The sequence below is a fragment of the Oryctolagus cuniculus genome, chromosome 13 (assembly GCF_964237555.1).
Source record: "Oryctolagus cuniculus chromosome 13, mOryCun1.1, whole genome shotgun sequence".
NCBI lineage: Eukaryota > Metazoa > Chordata > Mammalia > Lagomorpha > Leporidae > Oryctolagus > Oryctolagus cuniculus.
The window spans coordinates 9,046,229-9,070,381 of NC_091444.1; the positions used below are offsets into that span (position 1 = coordinate 9,046,229).

At 37.4% G+C, this 24,153-nt stretch overlaps 1 protein-coding gene across 1 annotated transcript; it reads left to right on the forward strand.

Moving 5' to 3' along the window:
- The first annotated feature begins 1,744 nt into the window (after positions 1–1,744).
- RGS21 (regulator of G protein signaling 21) lies at positions 1,745–23,781 on the forward strand. Its single transcript, XM_070056203.1, has 4 exons — positions 1,745–1,755; positions 6,665–6,741; positions 11,029–11,195; positions 23,578–23,781. Exons 1-4 carry the CDS (start codon positions 1,745–1,747, stop codon positions 23,779–23,781), a joined length of 459 nt encoding a protein of 152 aa, XP_069912304.1.
- The last annotated feature ends 372 nt before the right edge of the window (positions 23,782–24,153 follow it).

Sequence of the window (24,153 nt, forward strand, 5' to 3'; positions counted from 1 at the left end):
TCCTGCCCTCATTCAGTCCCTAGTGGTCACCTGCCCTTCTTGGCCTTTGGCCCCTCACACCCTCCAGTCTCTGCCTTTGATCCTCCTATATCCTTCAACTTACTTTAACCCTCTGCCTCCCCTCTTAAAAGACCCTTGTCAATACACCAGGTTCATGAAATTAGTCTAAGATGATCAACATCCTTTTCACTATGTATGCATTTTAGGCATTGGGACATAGCCATATGTGATAGGGAAGAGCCATTATTCAGTCTACCACACTAGGCAAAGGCTCTGAAAATGCAACCTGAAGCCCCTTGGACAATTAAGTACCCTAAAAATATCTACATATGGCATCTTATAGTAAGATGAATTGAACATTGGAAAGAATCATTCAGCCTAAGAAGAACATTCTTCTCCTCACTCACTCATTTTATTATAAACTTTCATTTTGATAAATAAAATCCAACTCTTACTTTTTTCCTAAAAAATGAAAAACAAGCTTTAGAAAAATGGAAAGTGAACATTAAACCGATAATTGTGGTTCATGGAAGAACTTGTGAGAAGGAGCATGATTGCAATTGCACCGAATACGAAAGAATCCTTCAGTTTTTATTTTAAGTTTCAATGTTAAATGAACTGATTCCTGACTCTTATTATGTAAATTATTTGCACTGGTTTTACCAAAAGGGTCTTAGATTTTCACAGTTTATTTTCCCAATCACTATTTTCAAGCATATATTATAAAGTTACTACATCATTATCACCCCCCTCAGCCATACCAAAATCAAAGTATGTTTAAGGATTCAGTTTTTGCATAAGAACATTACTTAATGGAGAAATGAACAGAGTTAACTGCCTTTTTATGTCATCTCCTCTATTGCTATGAGGCATGGCTCTAGATCAGCTGAAGGGGATAGTTCATAACTAAGCAGGAAGTTGCAAACTTGTCTTTCTAGAGGGTTTAATTTACATGAATGGTCATAGATATATACTGGCAGGATTCTGGTACCAAAGAACTATTATATAGAGATCAAAGCTTGACAAACCTTGGAGTTATGATACTAACACACCATTGTATGGCCTTTGATAAATACATTATGTATTACTTAAGTTACATAAAAATATTGATGTAAACTACCATGAGATTCATAATAAAAAGTAATAAATACAAGCTATTAAGCCATAAGAGCTATAAATTTCAAAGATAAGTATGATGCCTATTCTAGAACATTTTAGTCCATAAATAAAAATGCCAAAATACTTAGATATGTATCATTGTTTAAGATAAATATATTAAAAATAGAACCTTTCTGAGACTTTCGGAAAATCAAACAAAGGGAACGAAACAATCTTTTAGACAAATTGAAGACTGAATGTTGAATATTGATATGTACATTTATCTAGCATATGTTGTACTATATATATGTAAACAATAGCTGTCTTGTAAATGAATGTATAGAAACTATAGGCACCAGCGTTTCAAATGGGATTTATTTCTATTAGGCCATTAGGTTGGAGAAATGTCACATTTATTCAAAGAATTATTTGTTACTTAAAAGTTTAAGTGTTTTGACCGGTGAAAAGTTAACAACAAAATGAAAAAAGCTGAGGATAGCATGATTTAGAGAATGGCAACTGTAAGGAGGGATAGGTATTTGCATACTAATTGTAATGTTCCTGCTGTCACATTACCTTCAGCTTGAAGAGCAGTCAGAAAGAGAAATTCGGCACCATCTGTGACAGTCAGACAGTGGAACGAAAAATGCCAGTGAAGTGAGTTGCTGTTTAAAGCTATTTTTATCTCAGAAGATGTACAAATGAAACACTTGAGTCTTCATTACTCTAGATGTTTTGTTTCCTTCATTTATGATAAATATGCTAATTGTTGTCTTTCTGCCTGATTTATTTTTTTCTTTCTCTATTGATTTCTTCTTCTTTTCTGACATATGCTAGCAATGTGTGGCTTATTTTGCAGTAAATTCTTGATATTTGCTAGATAAACAGGTTATAAACTGGACAAGGGCCACTGAGCTCTCTTTATGTAATGCTTTCCAAAGTTACAAAATAAGCTACAGAATAAGATATATATGATTCTTGCAAAAATTATTAATTATCACAATACTTATTGAGAAATTTTTGTATGGGTACTTAATGCTGGATAAGGAAGCAGCTGTCACTTCCTGCAGCACATGGGCTCCTTGCTTGAATTTTCCATTCTCCAGCACGCTGCTAATTGAGTGTGAACAGCTAAGTTGTTGGATCCCACATTTTTTAATGCAATACAACTGGTTCTAGCTGGCATAATTAGCAATATAACTGGTCGCTTTCACGCAGTTCCCATCTGGCCTGGCTCTTCTCTGGACATGTAATATGGTAACTGATGGCCTTGATGGCACTTGCCTAATGAAGAAAATAGAAAGGAAATCAGCCAACCCCCATGAAATACTAAGTGCAGTTTTGGCTCCAGATACACAGTGAATTTTCATGGCAAATCATATACATACACAGTTACTCTGATTAGGCACCAAAATTTTACAGCCAACAAACACACACACAAATGAGAGAGGCCAGACAAAGCCTATGTTAAAGTTGTAAATAAAACCCAAAGAAAAAGAAAAAAAAAAACACAGCAATGAGGGAGTGGCACACTGTCCATTTATTTAAGTCAAAGCACATTCTATAAGTCAACCAAGTCAGTGCAGTTTAAATAGGGTACCTTTTTTCCCCTCAATTTTTAATCAGGAGATTTCTTCCTTGAAATTTATATAATTTTTAAGATATAAAATCATATTTCTCATTTGCATCTTACATGAAAAATGCTTTACTCATATTTGACAATTTATACATTTCAAGAATGGCTTGTGTAAACTTTTTATTGAGTAGCCAACTACCATAATTTATTAGTTAAGCAAATATTTGTATGAAATGTGGCAAAACTGTATTGGAGAAAAATCAGAGTATTTGTTAAATATGTTCCAAAACACAAATAAAGTGCTAGATATAGGTACTGATGCATCTATTTAGAGAAATGTGAGAAGAGTCTGGGTCGCATGCAGACACATCTGTGAAATGTAACTCTGCCCATTACTGGCTGTGGGACACTGCACCAATTTTTTTTTGACAGGCAGAGTTAGACAGTGAGAGAGAGAGACAGAGAGAAAGGTCTTCCTTTTTGCCGTTGGTTCACCCTCCAATGGCCGGAGAGAAAGGTCACCCCCCAAATGGCCACTATGGCTGATGTGCTGCGCTGATCCAAAGCCAGGAACCAGGTGCTTCTTCCTGGTCTCCCATGCAGGTGCAGGGCCCAAGCACTTGGGCCATCTTCCACTGCCCTCCCAGGCCACAGCAGAGAGCTGGACTGGAAGAGGAGCAACCAGGACAGAATCCGGCGCCCCAACCGGGACTAGAACCCGGGGTACCAGCGCCACAGGTGGAGGATTAGCCTAGTGAGCCATGGCGCCGGGCCATTGCACGAATTATTAACATGTCTGAACCTCTTTATTCATTGGTAATACAGGGAAAATCAGATATGTTATTCTCAAGATTAAATTAGGTAAAGTATGCTTGACACGATGTGTTATACATTATAAATATTCAATTGTTGTGCATGTTAGTGTTATTATAAATACTGTCTCAGTTTATTGTTAAACATCAATAATTTGCACTTACATAGAAGTACAAATATGTAAGATCACAATTTTAAAAATTTAAATGGCAATGAATCAGCACCATTCCTTAAAATAGTTACATTTTACCTACTTTCTGAAAAGTAAACACTACAGTGCTTCCGGCCATTTCAGCAATCAAATTGTCAAAAATGCACCTTCTGGGTGAGAAACAGGTGAGAGAACAGTGAGCAGAGGGCAGTGCAGGCGATACCCCACACCAGCAGGAAGACTCCTTCAGAGCGGACTGGCAACTTTTGCTTTGATGGTAATGCAACACTTTGGTGACTTCAGTACTAGAATATTCTATCTCCAATTCTATTGTCTGTGGTATTCCATATACCTTTAGACTATCTATAACATTTTAATGTTTCTGTAAGACAAAAGATCAGGAATTTTTCTTTTATCCTTGCTTGGTTCTACTCCATAATCAACTTTGCTTTCTTTATTCACTTCTTAACTATATTAATGACAAATTTATTTGAAAACTTTGATTGCACAAAGATTCCTTTATTCCCCTACGCTTGTACTGAATGTTTCTTTTGCTTGGACTTCGCTAAAACCTGGCTCTTGCTGCAGGACATGACTGCTCCCATGCCTTCCAGAGTGGATGCTGCCCACTGTCTCTAGGCCCACATACCCCAGGGTTGAGGGTGCAGCCCATCCTGGTCTGGTGCCCCCCAGGAATGCTTTCACATCCTTTCCCCCTTCCCTTACCCAGAACACCCTAGGTCTTTGAAGCTAATGCAATTTAAAACCTCAGTAAGCCTTGCACAACTGTACTCTCCCAGTATCTTGAAAACCACTCCCCTTTCCATCAAAGATTTCAATACTTCCCATTATTTGAGGTTTGGCCATCCATCAGCTATTTGTTAATATATCAAACAAGTATTTCTGCTTACACTTTCCTCAGTGCTACACAATGATAACTCTCATTCTGCCATCAGGGAACTTACAGATGGGAGAATAAATGTTCAACCTTGAATGAATTTGCCTAGACTCTATTTCTTAGTATTTTCTCTGGATGGCAACTCTTCATTGGAATCAGGTGTACTATATAGTCACAATCCTCTCTACCATATTTATTAGCATGGATTCCACGGGTGCTAAGCGTCTTCTCATTTGAACATCCAAACCACCAAATTTCAGGCTACAAATATTCTTAAAACCTGCATTTTAAGAACGATATAATTTTATGGAATTCCTAACAGGCCTAATATTTGGGTCATATAAAATAGCAATGGGATTATTCAAGTAAGGGATTATAAAGAGCATAAAAACTAACTATTCAATGTAAAATTAAATCTGGGATTGAGTCCCATCCTCCACTGATGAAAGTGGAAGTGAACAACTCAAACATTTTTAAGTGTCCATTTGAATGAACAGCTGCTATTTCAAATGGCTTCATAGTCAATCTTGTATCCCTACAATGTAGTAAGCCAAGGGAGAAAGGAAAGTCAGTTGTCCAGAACTGGGGAAGGAAATTCAAGACAGAAAGTAAAAGAAATGAAAAATGACTAAATAAATTCCCAGTCACAGAGACCCCTGTATGTGCCCTTGGGTGGGCAACCATTATTACTCGAAAATGTAACTACTGTTGTATAAAGAAGGAAGCACAATCAACCCTAACAAAACCGGTGAAAATCATAGCGGTGGCCGGCATTTGTTGCAGCAGTAAAGACATCACTTGGGTTAACTGCATTTCATGTCAGAGTCTGGGTTAGATTCCCAGTCCATCTTCCGGTTCCAGTTTCCTGCTAATGTGCACCCTGGGAGGCAGCAGCTGATGCACGTGGTTGGATCCCTGGCACCCATGTGAGTGACCCAAACTGCATTCCTGGATCATAGCTTCAGCCAGATCCAGATCCAGGTGTTGCAGGCATTTTGGTTGCTATCCAGCAAATGGTGATCTCTCTCTGTTTCTGTCTCTTTCATTCTCTCATCCTCTCAAAACTTTTTTTAAATTTTTAAAAATTGCTGCAAACTACAAAAAGAAATAGAATGTGAAAGCAGAGAGATCACTCATACTAGCATATTTTAGTCACTTTGATGTGCAAATGCAAAATTTTATAAGAATAACTAGATATGAGACTACCTCCATTTTATTACCAATAATTTTAATATAAATCTTAAATTATACCAACACTTGCTATAACTAAGTCATTTGCACATCACAGCTACATAACCCAACATGTTTTCTCAGAGAGGCCAATTCTTTAGATAGATGGGGTTTAATTCATCATGATATGGCTTATTAAGGGGAATAATACATGATATATTCGCATCTCAGAAAGTTTATATCTTAAACCTGACTTACTATTTCTATATCACATTCCCAAAAGTATACCTTTTTCGGAGGACTTAAGTCTATAAATTTTTGGCTGCTTTGGAAAATATATTACTCTATCCTGACTCCTAAATTTAAATAAATCAGTTCAGAACAGAAAGTATACCAGTCTAAGAAGTTAAGTCTGACATGGAGCAGGGCAAATACTTCCTGAAATACCATGAAAAATGTTTTCAAGATCATCACTTGTCAGAAATCCTTAAAACTTTTTAAAACTTTTTTGAGATGCACACAAATGAAATAAATAATGTTGTAGACCGTGAAAACTTAGAAAATAGTTCATTCACTCATAATCATTATTATTACAATAATTATGCAGAAATAGACAAGGGTATTATCACATAAATTATCAATATATTCACAGTTAAGAAGAAACTCACTTTCACTCCACAGAACAAATACGTTTTGTGCCTTTTTTTTTAGAATTTGCAAAAATTATCCACAGTGTTGGCTGTTGAATCAATAAATAATTTGGTAATATCAAATTACATCCCACTTCATGTTGCTTTAGCTGTACTCTGTGAAAGCATTACATATTTTTTGCTGATCTTTTGCTGTCTGATTAATGGCATAAAGTTGTTTTAAATTATGTAATTCAGAAAGTACACATAATTCAAATATTACTATAGGTTATAAAAGAAAAAGATAACAATGCTATTGTCAAGGGTAGATGTTGTTTCTACAGGTCACCAACCATGGAATCAATGGCCTGGTCTGAAAATATGGACACTCTTTTAGCGAACCAAGGTAAGAGCCAACTACGATAGGTTTACAAATATAATAGTTAAATCTAATCAGTTAAATTCCAAAGGTTTCAGATGATAAAGTATGAGTTTGAACAACATGTGAAGTATAAGATTCCTACAGTCACATAAATGTATAGAATTCCAGAGTCTAAATGCAACTAACTTGAGTATAAGGTACTTCTATAGAAATTCTATACAGTAAAACAAAGGAAAATTCCAAACAGTAAGTCTGATATTTTCCATTTTCTTAGACTATCATTTAATGTATATAATGACTTCCTTTAATACAAGAAAATGACACCTACAAGCTATTAAAAAATTGAAAATTTAAATAGATCACTTGTTTTACGTGTCCGGTAGGCTAAAATAAAAAGTATTTTACTACTTATTTCAATTGAGCTATTCTCACTTTTAGTGAATACAAAAACTTACTTAAATACACAGCACTTGTGTGTATATTAAAATATATTTGTGGGGGTCAGCACCGTGGCGCACTAGGCTAATCCTCCGCCTGCAGCGCCGGCATCCCATATGGGCGCTGGTTCTAGTCCCGGTTGCTCCTCTTCCAGTCCAGCTCTCTGCTGTGGCCCAGGAAGACAGTGGAGGATGGCCCAGGTGCTTGGGCCCCTGCATCTGCATGGGAGACCAGGAGGAAGTACCTGGCTCCTGGCCTTGGATCGGAGTAGTTCCTGCTGTTGTGGCCATTTGGGGGGCGAACCAACAGAAGGAAGACCTTTCTCTCTGTCTCTGTCTCACTGTCTGTAACTCTACCTGTCAAATAACTAATATATATATATATATATATATTTGTAAAAACACTATATTTAATGGGATGCCTCAATGATGTCATTTTGCCAATTTTAAATAAAAAAAATCTCAGTCTTTATAACAAAAGCATTATATCCAATACAGTCACATGAATATTTAGAACTTGCACTTATGTTACAAATAATATACATTGAATATGTTTATAAAGTAGTATTGTTTGTATTAATGCAGCAGAATTTCTCTTTCAAACTGATAAGGTTAAAAAATGGAAAATTTTAAAATATGATTAAGCTGGAAAAACTCTTCAAAGCTGTTTGTTTATTTATAAAATTCGGTTGAGGCCGGCTCTGCAGCTCAATAGGCTAATCCTCAGCCCAGCGGCGCTGGCACACCAGGTTCTAGTCCCGGTCAGGGCGCCGGATTCTGTCCCAGTTGCCCCTCTTCCAGGCCAGCTCTCTGCTGTGGCCCGGGAAGGCAGTGGAGGATGGCCCAAGTGCTTGGGCCCTGCACCCGCATGGGAGACCAGGAGAAGTACCTGGCTCCTGCCATCGGATCAGCACGGTGCACCGGCCGCGGCGGCCATTGGAGGGTGAACCAACGGCAAAGGAAGACCTTTCTCTGTCTCTCTCTCTCTCACTGTCCACTCTGTCTGTCAAAAAAAAAAAAAAAAAAAAATTCGGTTGAATTAGTTAAATTTTAGACCCTCTGGGTTTATTATTCCTAGATGACTAATTCCTGAACATGAAAATAAAATAATTCTGTAACTCCCAGAATCCATCTAAGGATAAATATTAAAGAAATAAGGCAAATGTAACTGCATTTTTCCCAAATTTTGAGTGGCATTTTTCCTAAATGTATAACCAAGGGGACACATTAGGTCAGCTGAGTCTAACAAAGCACCTCTGCTGGTTGCGATTTGGCAGGCTTCCAAGTAGAGGAGTTCTGTGCAGAAACAGGAGAACAGAGGTGGCAGGGGTGTTGTTGAGATGAAGGCAAATTCTTCCGTCTGCACACCTCCTGGGATTTTGTATTTCATGCCCACATAAAATAAAAAAGCCACAGATTTATCTAAATAGCCCTCTGGTTTTGCTTTTTATAATACTAGAGAAACAGCAATACCACACATGTTTTTTGATGCTTTATACTGCTAAATAGTTCACCAAATTACATAATTGTTTTTTCAACTTGAGACTATTTTGCACGTACTGAGCACAGTCATTAGTACAGTTTTCACCCCCTATTACTGCCTTATTCCATTTACATCTTCTGTTGGAGCTAACCAGTAGTAATCCATCCTATGGAGAGTGCTCTCAATGAACGATTTTAAATGTATGAGATTGCATTTGCATTCTCAAATTATGTGTATACAACAGAAAAGTAGTCCAATAAAATATCGGATCCAAGATTAGATAACCATCCTCAGTTTTAGATGTCTGTTTTGAGTCATTCTGTCCTAAACCAGTGATGGAAGGAGGAAAGAAGTCATTAACTGGTAAATCAGAATAGTCCTTCATTGAACTGGAGCACCTGAGAAAGCAACCATTGTTTCTTGATCTCTAACTTCTCGTCTCTTTAGAATGAATTAGACAATCCTAATAAGGGGGAAGGTTTCAAATGCCTAATGACATACATGAAATATTGCACGTATAGATCTATAATATTCTTCCAGTATTATTAAGGCATACTTTATCCTCCATGTGAAATAGATTTTAGCATAGATTCTGTTTAGGTATCTCAAATGCATCATTGTTTGGACCACATTCAGGGAAGTGTTTAATTGACTTTACTAACAGGATTTTTATAACCTAAACTTATGTAGCGGAAGCTTCTTGAGTGTATTTTTAAATTCAAGAAATGTGCAGTGAATTGAATTTTATGCAGTGCTCAGATATTAATGGCATCCATACTCTCCAATATTTCTGATAATTTTAATTGGTACCTGATAACCTTTTGCAGTGATCTGTTATTTCAACTCTGTTTTATATGGTAAAGAATGTTAATTGAGTTTTAATCCAGTGTTTGTAGACACTTTACTCTTGGCTCCAAAAGGCCTTTTCTGTATCCTCTCTCTAACGTTTAGTTGTGCTTCCTACCCACATCAACATATAAACTGATTTAAGTCCCATTAACTTTTACATTTTCTTCTTCTCTAGTCTCTTTGCTACCCTGTGATTTTCTATACATTCGTTTCTCCTCTAATTTTAAACTTGAAGGATTAAATTCAGCCTGGAATCAGGGCATAACTGCTCCAAGCACATGCATCGGGCAGCTGCAGGAGAAAGCCACCAATGTTTTGGAAGGCAAATCTCTGTGATCGCCAAACACAGTGCTGTGTCCCTCCTCACGCAGATGCAAACAGATACTGCCTGCGGAAGAACTTGAGCTGTGACTGAGCGACAGGAGTTCAAGGCACAGAGGGAATCTGATGCTCATCTTTCTAGTTTGCATTCTAACTAGAGGCACACTCAGGCCTGAAATATTTAACAAGAATGATCTAAAAAAATTGAGCTCTGGGTGTTCAAAAGACAATATTTGGGGACACATTTTGATGAAGAAAACAGAGAAGGAAGGGTTGAAACAGTTGTTCATGAGTTCTATAGGAGCAAAGAATAATGTTGTAAACATGGTTAAAGTAAGATAAACAGATATGATAACTATGGGAATCCCATATTACAAGCCCTGCCTGCGGTTACTAAACTTCTTTGTTTCATTTTTATTAATTTTTACAGATTCAATAAGTTAATAAATTTACTTAAATGAATATCATAGTCAGGCCAAAGGAAATGAACCTGTAAGCAAGTGGACTCATTTGCATTCCCTGGTCTAAAGTTTCTGGAAAACTCAAAGGAGTAGGAGGAAAATACCACACACAGTTTCCACAGAGAAGGAGGGGAGGCACTGACATTTTGCTTAAGGCAACAAAGCCCACTTATTTGCTGGTGGGATTAAAACTGCTATCTCTTCATAAAGAAGAGAAACATTTTGCTGCAGCTTTTTTGGTATAAGTATTACCATTGACCACTATATTCATCCAAAATCAATAATGTCAGCCCTGCCTCTTTTCTCCAAGCTCAAACCAATGCAGTTTAATTACTGAGTGTCAAGCTGTATTTCTCACCAATTCATAGCAACAAAGACATTTTTACTCCAAAGTCACAACAACACCAAGAACCTAACCTGAGCTCAGGGCAAAGAGTCTAAAAAGGAAAGTCTAGGAAGTTCCCAAAGAAGTAACTATCATGAAAATATTCTCCTAAACACAACGCCAAGACTTTTCAGATCTAGAAAGAAAAAGTCCATAGATAATGGAGCTAATTGTAGAAATATATAGCTAAATATTTGGTGTTTATGATTATTGACCCAATGAGGTTTTATAAAGTTAGATAGATTATATTTATGGGGGTGATAAATATTTGACACTAGATACTCAATAAATGCTTACAGTATATAGTGTGTTCCTTTGGGACACTTTATTACTCTATGTGATATTATACAAAACTTTTTCAAATATATTTTATAGCTGGTCTAGATGCTTTTCGAACATTTCTAAAATCAGAATTTAGTGAAGAAAACGTTGAGTTCTGGCTTGCCTGTGAGGACTTCAAGAAAACAGAAAGTGCAGAAAAAATTGCTTCTAAAGCACAAATGATTTATTCTGAATTCATTGAAGCTGACGCACCTAAAGAGGTAAGTGACCCATGTCAAGCGGAGCAGAGTCCCGTCCTCTGTCAGACCTGACCCAATTGGAAGACATTAAATCCACCTACAAGGCCCTGAGCTTGACACTAGACAACATCAGTAGGCTCCATTAGACATTCCTTAAGATGATTCTGTCTTTCACTAATTCACTAAATATTTTCAACACATACCATGGGCAAGATATGACCAATATTTCTCTCTTCTTGGCACAACATGTGGGCTCTAGGAAAATTGTATGTGATGCCACAAATTAAACAGCTCTAAAGTGAACCCAAGAGAAATTCTACTTCAAAATGCTGACAGATTTCCAGGGCAGTTTCTTTTTCTTTTGGCTCACCATGGAATTAACCAAAGTCAACGTGAGACAGCATTCCTTAATGTTTTTTGAAAAAAAAAAATCAATATGTGAGAAGACAAAGCATCTTCCAAGCAACCACACAAATTATCCATTTTTAGTATTTTGGAGTCCACTTTATGGCATATAGTCATGTTTTACTTTCCAAAGGGAGGTTTTAGCCACCTTCATTTCTTTGATTTATTCATTTCTTTTGGTCACCTTCATTTCTGAAAAATGTGCCAAAGGTGTGAGGCACTGTGTCATGTGTTCCAGACCTACCTGTAATTCCTAAAACTCAGGGGAACACAAAGGGCTTTACAGAGAAGCAAGGAATGACAATGAGAATCTCTGAAAAGCATTCCATCTGTGCAAATCTCAGGACGAAAACCATGATCTTCTTCACATTCTCTTTCAGTTTCAACTGTAAAGTTTAAGCAATTTATATTTTAAAACTGCTCTGGGTTCCTTGCTGGATATTTTAGCAAGGAGTTTTAATGCATAATGCAAGTAAACAGGAAGCTCTGCTAAACTACTACTACCAAACATAAAGTACTACTAGAAGCCATCTTTCTGCAGAGGTGAAATACTGACATCCTTATTGGTGACAATTACTATATTTTTTTATCCTAAATTAGGATTCATGGTAGGAGAAAGATGGTGGTGGTGGTACATACGGAGACAAAACAGAACTAGATGAAATGCAAAACATTTTCATAAAACCCAGGACATAATGTTATCATATCAATGGTTCAAGTTTTAGATGGACAATAACTGCAGTAGCAGGTATTAGTCTAGTATAACACTGGCCAACACAGAAACTACTGAAGGATGGTCTAGAATTCATAAGTAGGGGAGAGAAACTTGAATTCCCATGGAGCTATTTTAACATTCATTTCCAAGTCACAATAAAAAAATCAATAAATAATTCTGGAAACTTGAAAATACAGCATTTAAGATTTGTCAACTTGATTAATGCTCCACTCCCTATAAGGCTCTGAAAACAACCTTAAAGATATTCTGTTTATTGTGAGACTGAGCTAAAAGGCAGACTTTATGAATCCATCTAGCTAATAATGGTTGTTGCATATGAAAAACCTACTAAGAAATATAATATTTTAATTATAGCAGAATTAAAATGTATAACAAAGTATCAATTTTAATGAGTTTTTTTTTCTCCTAGCCTATTCTTCTCAAATAAATGTTATAGAAATAAGTTTACTAAATAGTATGGTTATTATTTTAGGATATGAAACTCTTATAGCTTTTTTTACCTTGCCCAGCTAGTTAATTTTGACTATGTATTATATTATTAAATTTATGGTTATTCTTCAAGTATTATCACTCTGAAGTATTTATAAAAGCATTACACAGGATATGACAAAATTTATTAATGACAAATATGTTAATATGTAGTATAAAGTATACATCTAATATATATTTGAAATAGTAAGTCCCTTTCCTATTTTTTACTGTTGTTTCCAATCCAAGTCACTGAAGAGCATTTGCCTATTGTATTTTATATCAAATGTAGCCTTCAACATATTTCTCTATAGTCCGTCAGTTGTGTTAAATTTAATACAGCTGTTAGTATGCTTATTCATTAAGCCAGTTTTTTGAGTGCTTGTTCCCACAATGATGTCACAGAGTAGAGACTGATATGTACTAAAAGCAGTCAAATGCACAATAGGAAGTATAATAATAAAACCACAATTAAAAGTTCATTACTATCACAGTGGAAACGAATGTTTAAATCTACTTTGTCAGTAAAGAGATAGATTTGCAAAGGGGTTCACATATAAGATGTGTAAATCACAAAAAATGTCATATTTGTAAAGAGAGCAAATGAAGGAAGTATTTCAGAGTGAGAGTACATTGGTTCAGCGCTGAGGGAAAAACTCATTATGTCCTGGAAATGGCAGGTATTTGGATATTGTTCATGTGAGCAGAGGGTAGGGAATGAGGTCGGATAAACAGGCAACAGAGGAGAGATAAAGAAATGGTTGGTAATGTTCCAGATTTATCTAGAAGGCACACTTGACATGACTAGATAGTATGTCTGAGATGTATGTTGGAAAATATGATTTTCATACATAGAAAATTAATTTGATAATGAGATTCATAAAGGACTATTTTACCTGTTCAGCTGTGGTTGTATAACTGGTTCTTCAAAGAATCCAAATTACACCAATTTCCTTGGTAGAAAATCCTAAAATAAAAACAATGACAAGGTCATGTTTACCAGATATCCATTAAATCCCATTTACTTAATTTCAATTTCTTATGTCTTCATATCTCCATATATAAAGTTTTATCATAACAGTAATACTAACTGATGCAATTAGACAAGTCACAGGCTTTACTAAACTTACTAAATGATCTCTTTCTGTATATTGATTTTATGATGATTGTCAATTTCCTGCCCTAATAGGCAAAGACTGTTCGTAGAAAGTGAACTTTCAGTTATCTATGAGATAATAGTAATGCCAGCTGCATTCATAGCTCTCCTTTCTCTCTGGTTCCTACATCAATAGAGAATAATATGGTATAGCTGGAAGCCTAAGGCTGAGTGATTTCCAGACACATGGAGAGTCAAATCCTGACCTGTCACATGGGTAATCTTGTGGTAAGCTAGTCCATCTAGTTGTGTCTCGGTTTCCTTACCTGAAAAAGTATAATACATCTACATGGGGTAGATGACAGTGATAAACGTGTCTGAAGTTTATATCATGCAGTTTTGAAAACATTTTAATCTCTTTGTAGTTTTAAATAAGTGCTATCAAATCTATCTGAAAACAATCGTTAGCTAGCTTCCAAGAATATCTGATGACAAGCCACTTTAAAGGACTTGATGAAACTGTAAATGTGAACGCTTGTCGTAAAAGCACCTTACCAAATCAGCAGGCTTCAATAAAAAGAGTTACTCATTGCATAAATGGTTCCCAGATTGGCTCAGGAGAAAATATTGCAGGATAGATAGAGGGAATCAAGGCAAGACAGAAAGAGAAAAGGATAGAAGATTAACAAAGAACCAGCCAGCACGTAGAAGTGCTTGTTCCACCAGGAGGGAAACAAGACCAGTACTGTCTGGCTTTGAGTGTGCATGGTGACATCTGTACTTTCTTGATCCCAGTGATTTCTGGATTATTATCTATTCTTTCTTAAAATAAAAATATGTCTGAGAAAGGAAGAAAGAGACACAGAGTGGGAAGGTGAAAGTGAGAGAAAAGCATGGCTAAAGGAACTGCAAGTAACACCTCCACGGTGCATTTGTATGGATCATCTCTGATCTCATGTTCACTTTCTTAGGGAGGCATTACAGCCATCCACAAGGTACAGGTGAAAAATGAACTGAGTCTTTGTGATACAATGATGGGCCCTGCAATCATTAAGATCCATGGGAAGGGAGGTCTTCAGGTCACACTTAACAGCTTCCAAATTTCCCTTGATCTATTATTTAGGCATTTGTCACACAGCGTGGGAACCTTAATGTTTATGCTAAAGGTAGAAGTATAAAAATTCTCTGGTCACACAGCATCTATCTTTCTTTCTAAAAAAAGTTTTCTCTTTTCATAGTCTAATTTGTATAACTTCTTAGACTTTGAAACCCAAATTCAAATATGGTATTAGAAGGGAAAAAAAAAGTGTCAGGAGTATTTCTTCTACAAAAAAACAGCATTTCTATTATAAATCTGCAGGATCATTCTGGCCTTCAAAAAAAACAATTTCTGCACTTCAGCTCAAAGACGAAAAGCTAAGGTGTTCTCCCAACTTCTGCGTGTCCTGTGCCACTGCACTGACCTTGGTGTAGCAGGCTGTGGTTGCTAAGGACCAGTCAATCCAAGTCCCTTCCAGCCACGCCAGCACTGCTGTAGCTTGTCTGCGTCTATTTTCAGCGATCTGTATACGTTAGGATTTCACATGTGTCAGCTCCTTCAGCACCACAGACACTGCAGAGGCATCTGGTTTCTGTTCAGTGCCATCTTTGCTTTGACTTCTTGTCTAATTAATCAAGATGGTTTTAAATTCTATCTTTTTTTCACTTTTCCTGCCCAATTTAAGGTGTTAGTACTATCTTCCAACTTGTGTCATCTATTTCAGTCTCCAAAGCCAAAGATAACAAAGGATGGCATGAATAGATTTCTTCTAACTGTTGCAAACTCTGGTGTTCTCAGTTTTAATAGCCATCCTTATATTTGTTCACCTTTAATGATGCCAAAAGTGAAGTCACACCAGAGGTGTCAGAGTGATTAAATTGAATTAGGTAACCAAAAAACATGATTATAGATGGCTTGAATTTGAATGGTAATTTTTAAGGTCTAAGATGTCTGCCCTATTTTTTGTAAGGTGTTTTACTTAGCCATGCACACACTCTTTGCATAATGGCAGTGTCCTGCTACACTATACATTCTGAATGAGGAAAGCCTACCCAATTTGAATGTGAGAGCACAATTGAAAACTTTTCATTCAAATTATGTAAAAGCATATAAAACACAGTTCAGGGTCACAAGAGAGCCGAGAGATCCACTTTAAAATGTATCCTTGCTAAAAGAATTTTCCAAAAGTCAAACGAATTTAAAATTGCTGATGTAAACAAAGGAAATCGGCTTGCATGACTTTGCTTTTTTAAATTTTTATTAATATAAAGAGAACAGAGTGCATGTATCTCATAGCTACAATTCTAAAATAATCACAGTTCCTTATCGCAGCAGCCCCCCTCCTTCCTTCCTTTCTTTTTCCCCTTTAATTTTTGGCACAACTTTCAGTTAACAAAAGCAAATGGGTGTTAACATATACTGGATCTTTATAATAGAATTGTTTTTAAATAGCTACGCTGAACACCATTCAGAAAGCAGTGCTTTGAAGGCGGTGGGTTGTGTCAGTGTCAGCTCTGTCAAGGCCTTTTCAAGAACGACAGGACTTAGAAGCCCCTGAGCGGTTGTGCTGACGTCTCAGCTGCCATTGCCTAAGAATCACAACCCTGTGTCTCGTTTTCTGAAACTGGCAGCACGATGATTTCAGATAGCTAAAATAATTTATGACTTTTTGAAAAATAATCAAAAAAGATCTTGTGTTTCTCAAAATTCTTGAAATTAAAGAGTATTTATACAAAGTCCCTATTTAAATCAGTAAATACTATAGCCATAACCTTGTTTACTTCATTAACTGATACAGTGTTCATTTCAGCCCACGCTCTGAACCTAACAGTCTCAGATGCTGAGAAGGTCTCAGCTGCCTTAGAGCTCCCGAGTAATTCCTGAGTGCCTTGAATCACGTGGTTCTGGAGGGTCACCTCCTAGCAGGTGCCTGTTTCCAACAGACCTGCAGCTCGCTAGCTCATCTGTCTTGTCTATGGAAGTACAAGTTTATCCAAGAAACCTCTGGTAGATCGCAACCAAAACTCACATTGGAGATGAGTGCAAAGGTTGGGATACAGTTCACATACACTTCCCCTGGCCTAGGAGTGACTATGGTAAAGGAACACACACACACACAGGAGGGTACTTCAAAAAATTCTTGGAAAGATGGACTTCAAAAACAATGCACATTTTCCATGAACTTTCTGAAGACCCTCTCCATGTATTTCCCAATGTTTTTCTTTTTCTGGTGTTACTGAATTTTCAAGGGAGTTGAGAAGAAAAGACAAGACCCTTGTGTTGGCCTATCCCCATATGCCACTAGAATTGACTTCTAGGGAGAATTTATCACTTCCTCTTAGTGGAAATCACTTCAATTGGCTTCTGGAACTGGAGTCCCTCCTCCCTTACAGAATGCTCCTTAGAAACTGCTTTTGCTATTTTGTGTTCATAACCCCACGTGCATTAGAATGAGAGAAGACAGTTTTCAATCACAACGATTCTTCAAATAATGCACGGAAATGAGTGTTATGAAAAACCTGTGCACGGATTTCAAACTTGTTCTTGCATGAAAATAAGCTTATCTTTTAACTCCACTTTGCCACAAACTTAACTCCATTTTGCCTTTCCTACTTTCTGCTCATACTTACTCTTCCAATCTTATAACTTTAAAAACGCATCTCAAACTTAATTCAAATCTGAGTCCTGATTTTCTGTCCAAAACTTTCTTCTACCCACGTAGACAATAGTCATCCCTTGACTCTTCTCTTTCTCAAACTCCATATCCAATCCATTAACACATTCTGTCATTCTTTAAGATATCTCTAGAATGCAGCCATTTGTAAAGATTTCCTCCCTTACCCTAGTGTGTAACGACTCAATCGCAAGCCCCATCTATTCCACTTTCTGAGTATCTTTGAAATGTATGCACTTTCTTAATTTCCTGGGACACTACCCACCTGATCCACTCAAAACTATCCAGCCGATCTTCTAACTTCTAATGGTTTCCTGACTTTCTCCCTTTATCCACAACTAGCTATTGCACTATGTGGGGGCCAGTGATAATTCCTTAACATGACCCTAGCAGGTTCAACATCCTTTGATACCTTCAAGGATCTCCCTCCCAACTCTCCCTGTCCTTGACCTCAAACCTATTAGGCTTCTTCTAGTTACTCTCTCATGTACAATTCCCTTTTTTGTCACACTTCATACTCAAAATAATACTTCAAAGATCAACTTAAAGTCTCAATCCCTTCACATAGCTTTTCTTTCACAAAGCATTTTAAAATTTGGATTGATTTCCAAAGTATGCCTTCCTGGCTGAATTTTTTTTTAATCATCTTTTTACCTTCAGCTCTTATCACGGTCCCTAAGCACCTACTCAATAAATATTCCAAGTGAATAAATTCCAGAAATAAGAGATATTTCCAGATACACATTAGCCTTTACTTACCCCAACAAATGGGGATACATTATCCATCATATAGTCCTATTTTGGTACATTAAGCATTCAGCAGCCAAATGAAGACCTAGATCATCAGTACTAATTTTTTTTAAAAGCTTTATCTATTTATTTGAAAGGCAGAATTACAGGGTGGGGGGGACTAAGAGAGGGAGACAGAAAGAGAGTGCTCTTCCATCCACTGGTTCACTCCCCAAATTGTCACAATGGCCAGGTCTGTGCCAAGTTGAAGCCAGGATGCTAGAACTCCACTCAAGTCTTCCATGTGGGTGACAGGTGCCCAAGCACTAGGACCATCTTCTACTGTTTTCCCAGACGCATTCGCAGGGAGTTGGATCAGAATGAAGCAACCGGGACTTGAACAGGCACTAACTACTATGGGATACCAACATTACAGGCAGCAGCTTAACCTGCTGTGCCACAACACCAGCCCCAAGCACAAATATTTATAAAAATAATTTAGTTATAAAGTTTATACCATTGCTTAAAATATTTTGCCATGGCAGAAAATAAGACACTACTTTGAAAAAGAAAATGCAAGGTACAGACCATGGAATTCAGATCTGCTCTGTCCTGTTAAGGTATATGTGGAGGGCAGGGGATTCATTGAAGAAATATAGAAAAGATAGTAAATAAAAGGTTGATTCCATGTTGAGAATTACTGGATTCCCTTTGTGGTAACAAATATACCTTCCTGAAAATCAGACTGTATACTTCACATTAACAGAAGTTGTTTGTCAAAATCTGTTTAAGAAATCAAATTTGTCGATTGGAAGCAGTTCAACTTAAGCTAAATCACTTATTAGGTGGAAAACTTGCACAAGATACACTTTTGGATACAAAGGGATTTTGGAAAGTGAGCCAGTATAAAGAAAAAAATGCAAGTGTTTAGGGACAAGATTAGTTATAAATGCTTAACCTGGAAAAAGAGTGAGAATAAAAGAGATCACTGTGATATTACAGAAAAATATCAAACTTTTGCATACACACACACACACACACACACCAGATGAGAAATCACACAGAAAAAAGAGGTGTCAGAGATGATTCCTATGTTTCTAGCTTGAACAAGTTGGAGAAAAATAATGACATTTATATAAACATGTGGGTGTAATGTTTTGTCACTGACATTAAGCTGAATTGCCAAGACACATCTTCATAAGACTACTGATGATCTCCTGGGAACAGTAATTCTGCTCATCACTTCGCTATCAGTAGCTGATGTTGGCAGTTCCTTGGCAGGAAAACAGGGAGTCAGAAAAATAAGAGTGATAATTCAAAAATACAAATGTATTAACTAATTATCAAAATGTTGAAGTGAAATGTATCTCTTTAAAACTTAAATGTGATTTAAAACAAATATACAACCATGTGCTCACTTGACTGAGGTAACATCTACTTATCAAGTCCTTACACTGTTCAAGACTCAGTGAGGAATGCATAAAATATAAATATTGTCTCAGTAACACAAAGTTCTCTGAGAAGTCAGAAGAGAAAAAAATTCACAAATAACTTCATGTGGTGGATGGCATTGGAATTTAACCTTAGGCACAAAAAGAACAGTGAAAGACTTAGGTGAAAAGAAATGACCTTAAGTTAGGGTGAGGATGGTATGAAAAAATGCTCAGAGGTGGAAAAAGCAAGGAAGTTGAAAGCAATTGTCTCGCTTGGCAGAAAACAAAGAAGAGAAGAAATGTGTGAGTTGAGAACACATTGTAAGGTCTGTGAGTGTCAAAATCAGAGCTATGGACTTTTATACAAGATGAGGGGTTACTGTAAGTATTCATTCTGGTTATATTAATAACAGTAATAAGGCAACACCATGCGGCAGGCATACACTGGTCCTACTGTCAGTAAAAATGCCCCTGATGAGTGCCTGAACAGGTTAAGTAGCTATACTCACCATTATGGGGGACGTAATATTAAACAAATAATGGATGGTGCTGTTAAAAATACTGAAGGCTGATGCTGTGGCGTAGTGGGTAAGCCATCACCTGCAGCGCCACCAACCCATATAGGCTCTGATTCGAGTCCCAGTTGCTCTAATTCTTTTTTATTTTATTTTAAAGATTTATTTATTTATTTATTTGAAAGAGTTACACAGAGAAAGGAGAGGCAGAGAGAGAGAGAGAGGTCTTCCATCTGCTGTTTCACTCCTTAGATGACCACAACGGCTTTAGCTGCACCAATTGGAAGCCGGGGCCAGGAGCTTCTCCCGGGTCTTCCAGGTAGGTGCAGGGGCCCAAGGACTTGGGCTGTCTTCTACTGCTTTCCCAAGCCATAGCAGAGAGCTGGATCGGAAGTGGAGCAGCTAGGACTCGAACTGGCATCCATAAGGGATGGTGGCACTGCAGGCAGCAATTTTACCCACCACGCCACAGTACCGGCCCCCCATTGCTCTAATTCTGATCCAGTTCCCTATCAATGTGCCTGAGAAAGCAGAGAGGATGGCCCAAGTGTTTGGGCCCCTGGACCCACATGGTAGGCCCAGATGAAGCTCATGGCCCTACATGGCACAGCAGCTGGGGCTGGGCCAGGCCAAAACCAGCAGCCAGGAACTTCATCTGGGTCTCCCATGTGCATAGAAGAGGTCCAAGCCCCTGGGTCATCCTCCACTGCCTTCCTAGGCACATTAGCAGGGAGCCAGATTGTAAGTGGAGCAGCCGGGACTTGAATTGGCACCCATAAAGGATTCCAGCACTGCAGGCAGTGGCTTAACCCTCTGTGCCACAGTGCCAGCCCAAATAAATCTGTTTTTTAAAAAAGAATCAGCAACATAATCAAATGCAGGAACATGCTCTCCACAACACAAGAAACAGGCTTGATAACAATCATTACTGATGGCTGTTGATTCCCACTATGAAGAGGCATGATGCTGTACAAGTTATTCTGATGCCAGTTCCCTGCTCCAAACCCTTCAGTGTCTTCCTTGGCTTCTAGTAGAAAAACCAGAGCTCCTTATTGCAGCACAAAGCTCTTCAAGACCTGCGACTCACTAGGCTAATCCTCCACCTGTGGCGCCAGCACACTGGGTTCTAGTCCCAGTCAGGGCGCCGGATTCTGTCCCAGTTGCCCCTCTTCCAGGCCAGCTCTCTGCTGTGGCCCGGGAGTGCAGTGGAGGATGGCCCAAGTGCTTGGGCCCTGTACCCCATGGGAGACCAGGAGAAGTACCTGGCTCCTGCCATCGGATCAGTGCGGTGCGCCAGCCGCGGCGGCCATTGGAGGGTGAACCAACGGCAAAAGGAAGACCTTTCTCTCTGTCTCTCTCTCTCACTGTCCACTCTGCCTGTCAAAAAAAAAAAAAAAAAACCTGGCCCGGATCTCCTTTTTCAACCTCATGCTTTTTCACACACCTCACTCCAGCCGTCTGAACGTAAGTGGCTCTTCAGAAGCTAACAAACTCTCTTGCACCAAAACTCTGCATTTGTTGGCGGGTTTTGTTTTTCCTGCCATAACATTTTCTCCAACATTTCTTCAACAATTCATAACATTCCTAGAGGAATGGCTTCTCTCCCTTCAGCTTTTGCTCTAAAATGACACTGCTAATTGTGTTGTTAGTCATCTTTCCCCAAAGAAAGAGAGGATTTGGCACATAACAGACACTCATAAATATTTGTGGAACCAATAAGGCAATGACCCATGTCCCTTTTATTCCTCTATCATATGACTCAAAAACTACCCAGAGATGGGAAACGAGCAAGCAGAGCTCATAAATGTTAGGGTAATACACTCAAGCTACAAAGTCAGAAGTGTTAGGAGGCATATTGGAAAATGATAACATTGTTTTTCTAAGGCCCTGCACCATCTTTCTCCCTCTGGAGGGATAATCAATTGTAGGCTATGAGGCATTGAAGGAGTTTCAGCATCTGATCTTGAACGAAAGGAATAAAATCACAGGTGCATCCTGTGATCAATGGGAAACTGAAATCCCTAGTGAAATAAATATCTGTGAGCAAACAGTGGCTTTCCAGTGATTTTTTTCTGATTAAATTCTTGTTGTCTTCTTTCTAGAATAATACTAAAATATTTTGATATTTCTAATCTCATTTAATCCTTAAGACACTTTAAGGTAGGTGTTATTACTGTTTTCTTTTACTCCATGGAAATTAAAGATGAAAGGAAATTATAGAACTTGGTTCATTCATACAAACAGCAAGTAGCTGAGGGGGGATTTGATGGCCTACAGTTCTATCTGCCCACAGTTAAAACCTCAATTTTGTGCAGCACAAATTTTCATTTACAGTCTTTCTTCTATCAAATCCCAAAATTGTAGCATTTTGACAATGTCTCCCATTTTACCAAGAGACATTTTACTTGTATTCAATAATTATTTATGGATTGCTTATTATGTGATAGATATTCTACTAAATGCTGGACAATAGAATGAAGAGTAACAGAGAGACAGTACTACCCTTAGTGAGCATTTGTTTTTAAGATTAAAAACTTCATGAATATTTTCAGTTGAAATTGTATATCTTAGATGTGAAAATTTCTGCTTCTTAAAATATATCCTGGAATATATATAAAATTGGGCACATATCTCCATAAGAAGCCTTAGGGAATTTCACATATTTCAAGTAAATTATATGCCAATATAACAGATCTCCATTATACCATGTCGGGGGTACCTATGTTTGGCAGTGGTAAAGGAGTCAAAAAGATAGACGACACACAGACAGGCAGATAGACAGACATTCTGTGGGAGGTATAGGGGTCAGTGATGAGAGAGTGTACTTGATAAGTTTTGGTAAAGAGAAAGAAGTGCGATTTTGTGGAGAGCAAAAAGAGGAGCTATAAAGAATGGGAATGGGTGAAAGCCAACCTTGTAAATTCTGGTTATAGTTCTGCCTATGGAAAGCACATTTTAGGTATTCATGTCAAATTACCAGAAAAAAAAAAAAAGGTAAGTGGGAAAAGAAATTTAAAATCATAAAGTCTCTTTCTTGCTATTCCACTTTGCTTTCTATATCTCTAAGTAAGGTATCATCTTAATTACTTTATACCTCAATGCAAGCCCTCTTGTGTTACGAAAAATAATGAAACCAGGCATGTGCTCTACATCCCAGAACAATCAGTGCATGATCTTTCTGTTGTTTTGCATCAGATTTGCTTTTTGTACTTAGAAAAAATTCAAATAATATGTGTATCTGCCAACTGAATAGACTGTGTATCCTTTGATTACACTAATCTGATGATATACACCTTTATTTTCCACAGATTAACATTGACTTCAGCACCAGGGATCTCATCTCAAAAAATATTGCTGAACCAACTCTCAAATGCTTTGATGAGGCTCAAAAATTAATTTACAGCCTCATGGCCAAGGATTCTTTTCCTCGATTTCTAAAGTCAGAGATTTATAAGAAACTGGTAAACAGCCAACAGGTTGGAAGTCATAAAAAATGGTTCCCTTTTTTGTGAAGAAGGTAAATGATAAACTAATAATCACTAAACTTCAAGCCCAAAATGTTTTAAATATACGAATAAAATATGAGGTGTTTTAGGGCATAGAAAATATATTTTTACCCTCACACAGGAGTACATTTTTAAAATATCAAGCCTGAAATTTTAATCTTACTTAGTATTTATTCATCTTATCAGGCACTTAAAAATCTCCTACTGAGAGTACAGAGACACTTTATAGAGACATAATATCTTGAACCATAATTGGGTATTCTTATAAATTCAAGGAACTACAAATCTTCATGTTGCAGAGTGTGAGACTGTTTAGCATCATGTACGTGATTTTAAATATCAATGGAATTATTCAAAAGCTCACTTCTGTGAAAAGAG

Excerpts from the sequence above, each read along its gene's own strand:
- RGS21 (XM_070056203.1), top strand. Across the intron at positions 6,742-11,028 it reads CACTCTTTTAGCGAACCAAG|CTGGTCTAGATGCTTTTCGA; the intron begins GTAAGAGCCAAC and ends TATATTTTATAG. Across the intron at positions 11,196-23,577 it reads AAGCTGACGCACCTAAAGAG|ATTAACATTGACTTCAGCAC; the intron begins GTAAGTGACCCA and ends TATTTTCCACAG.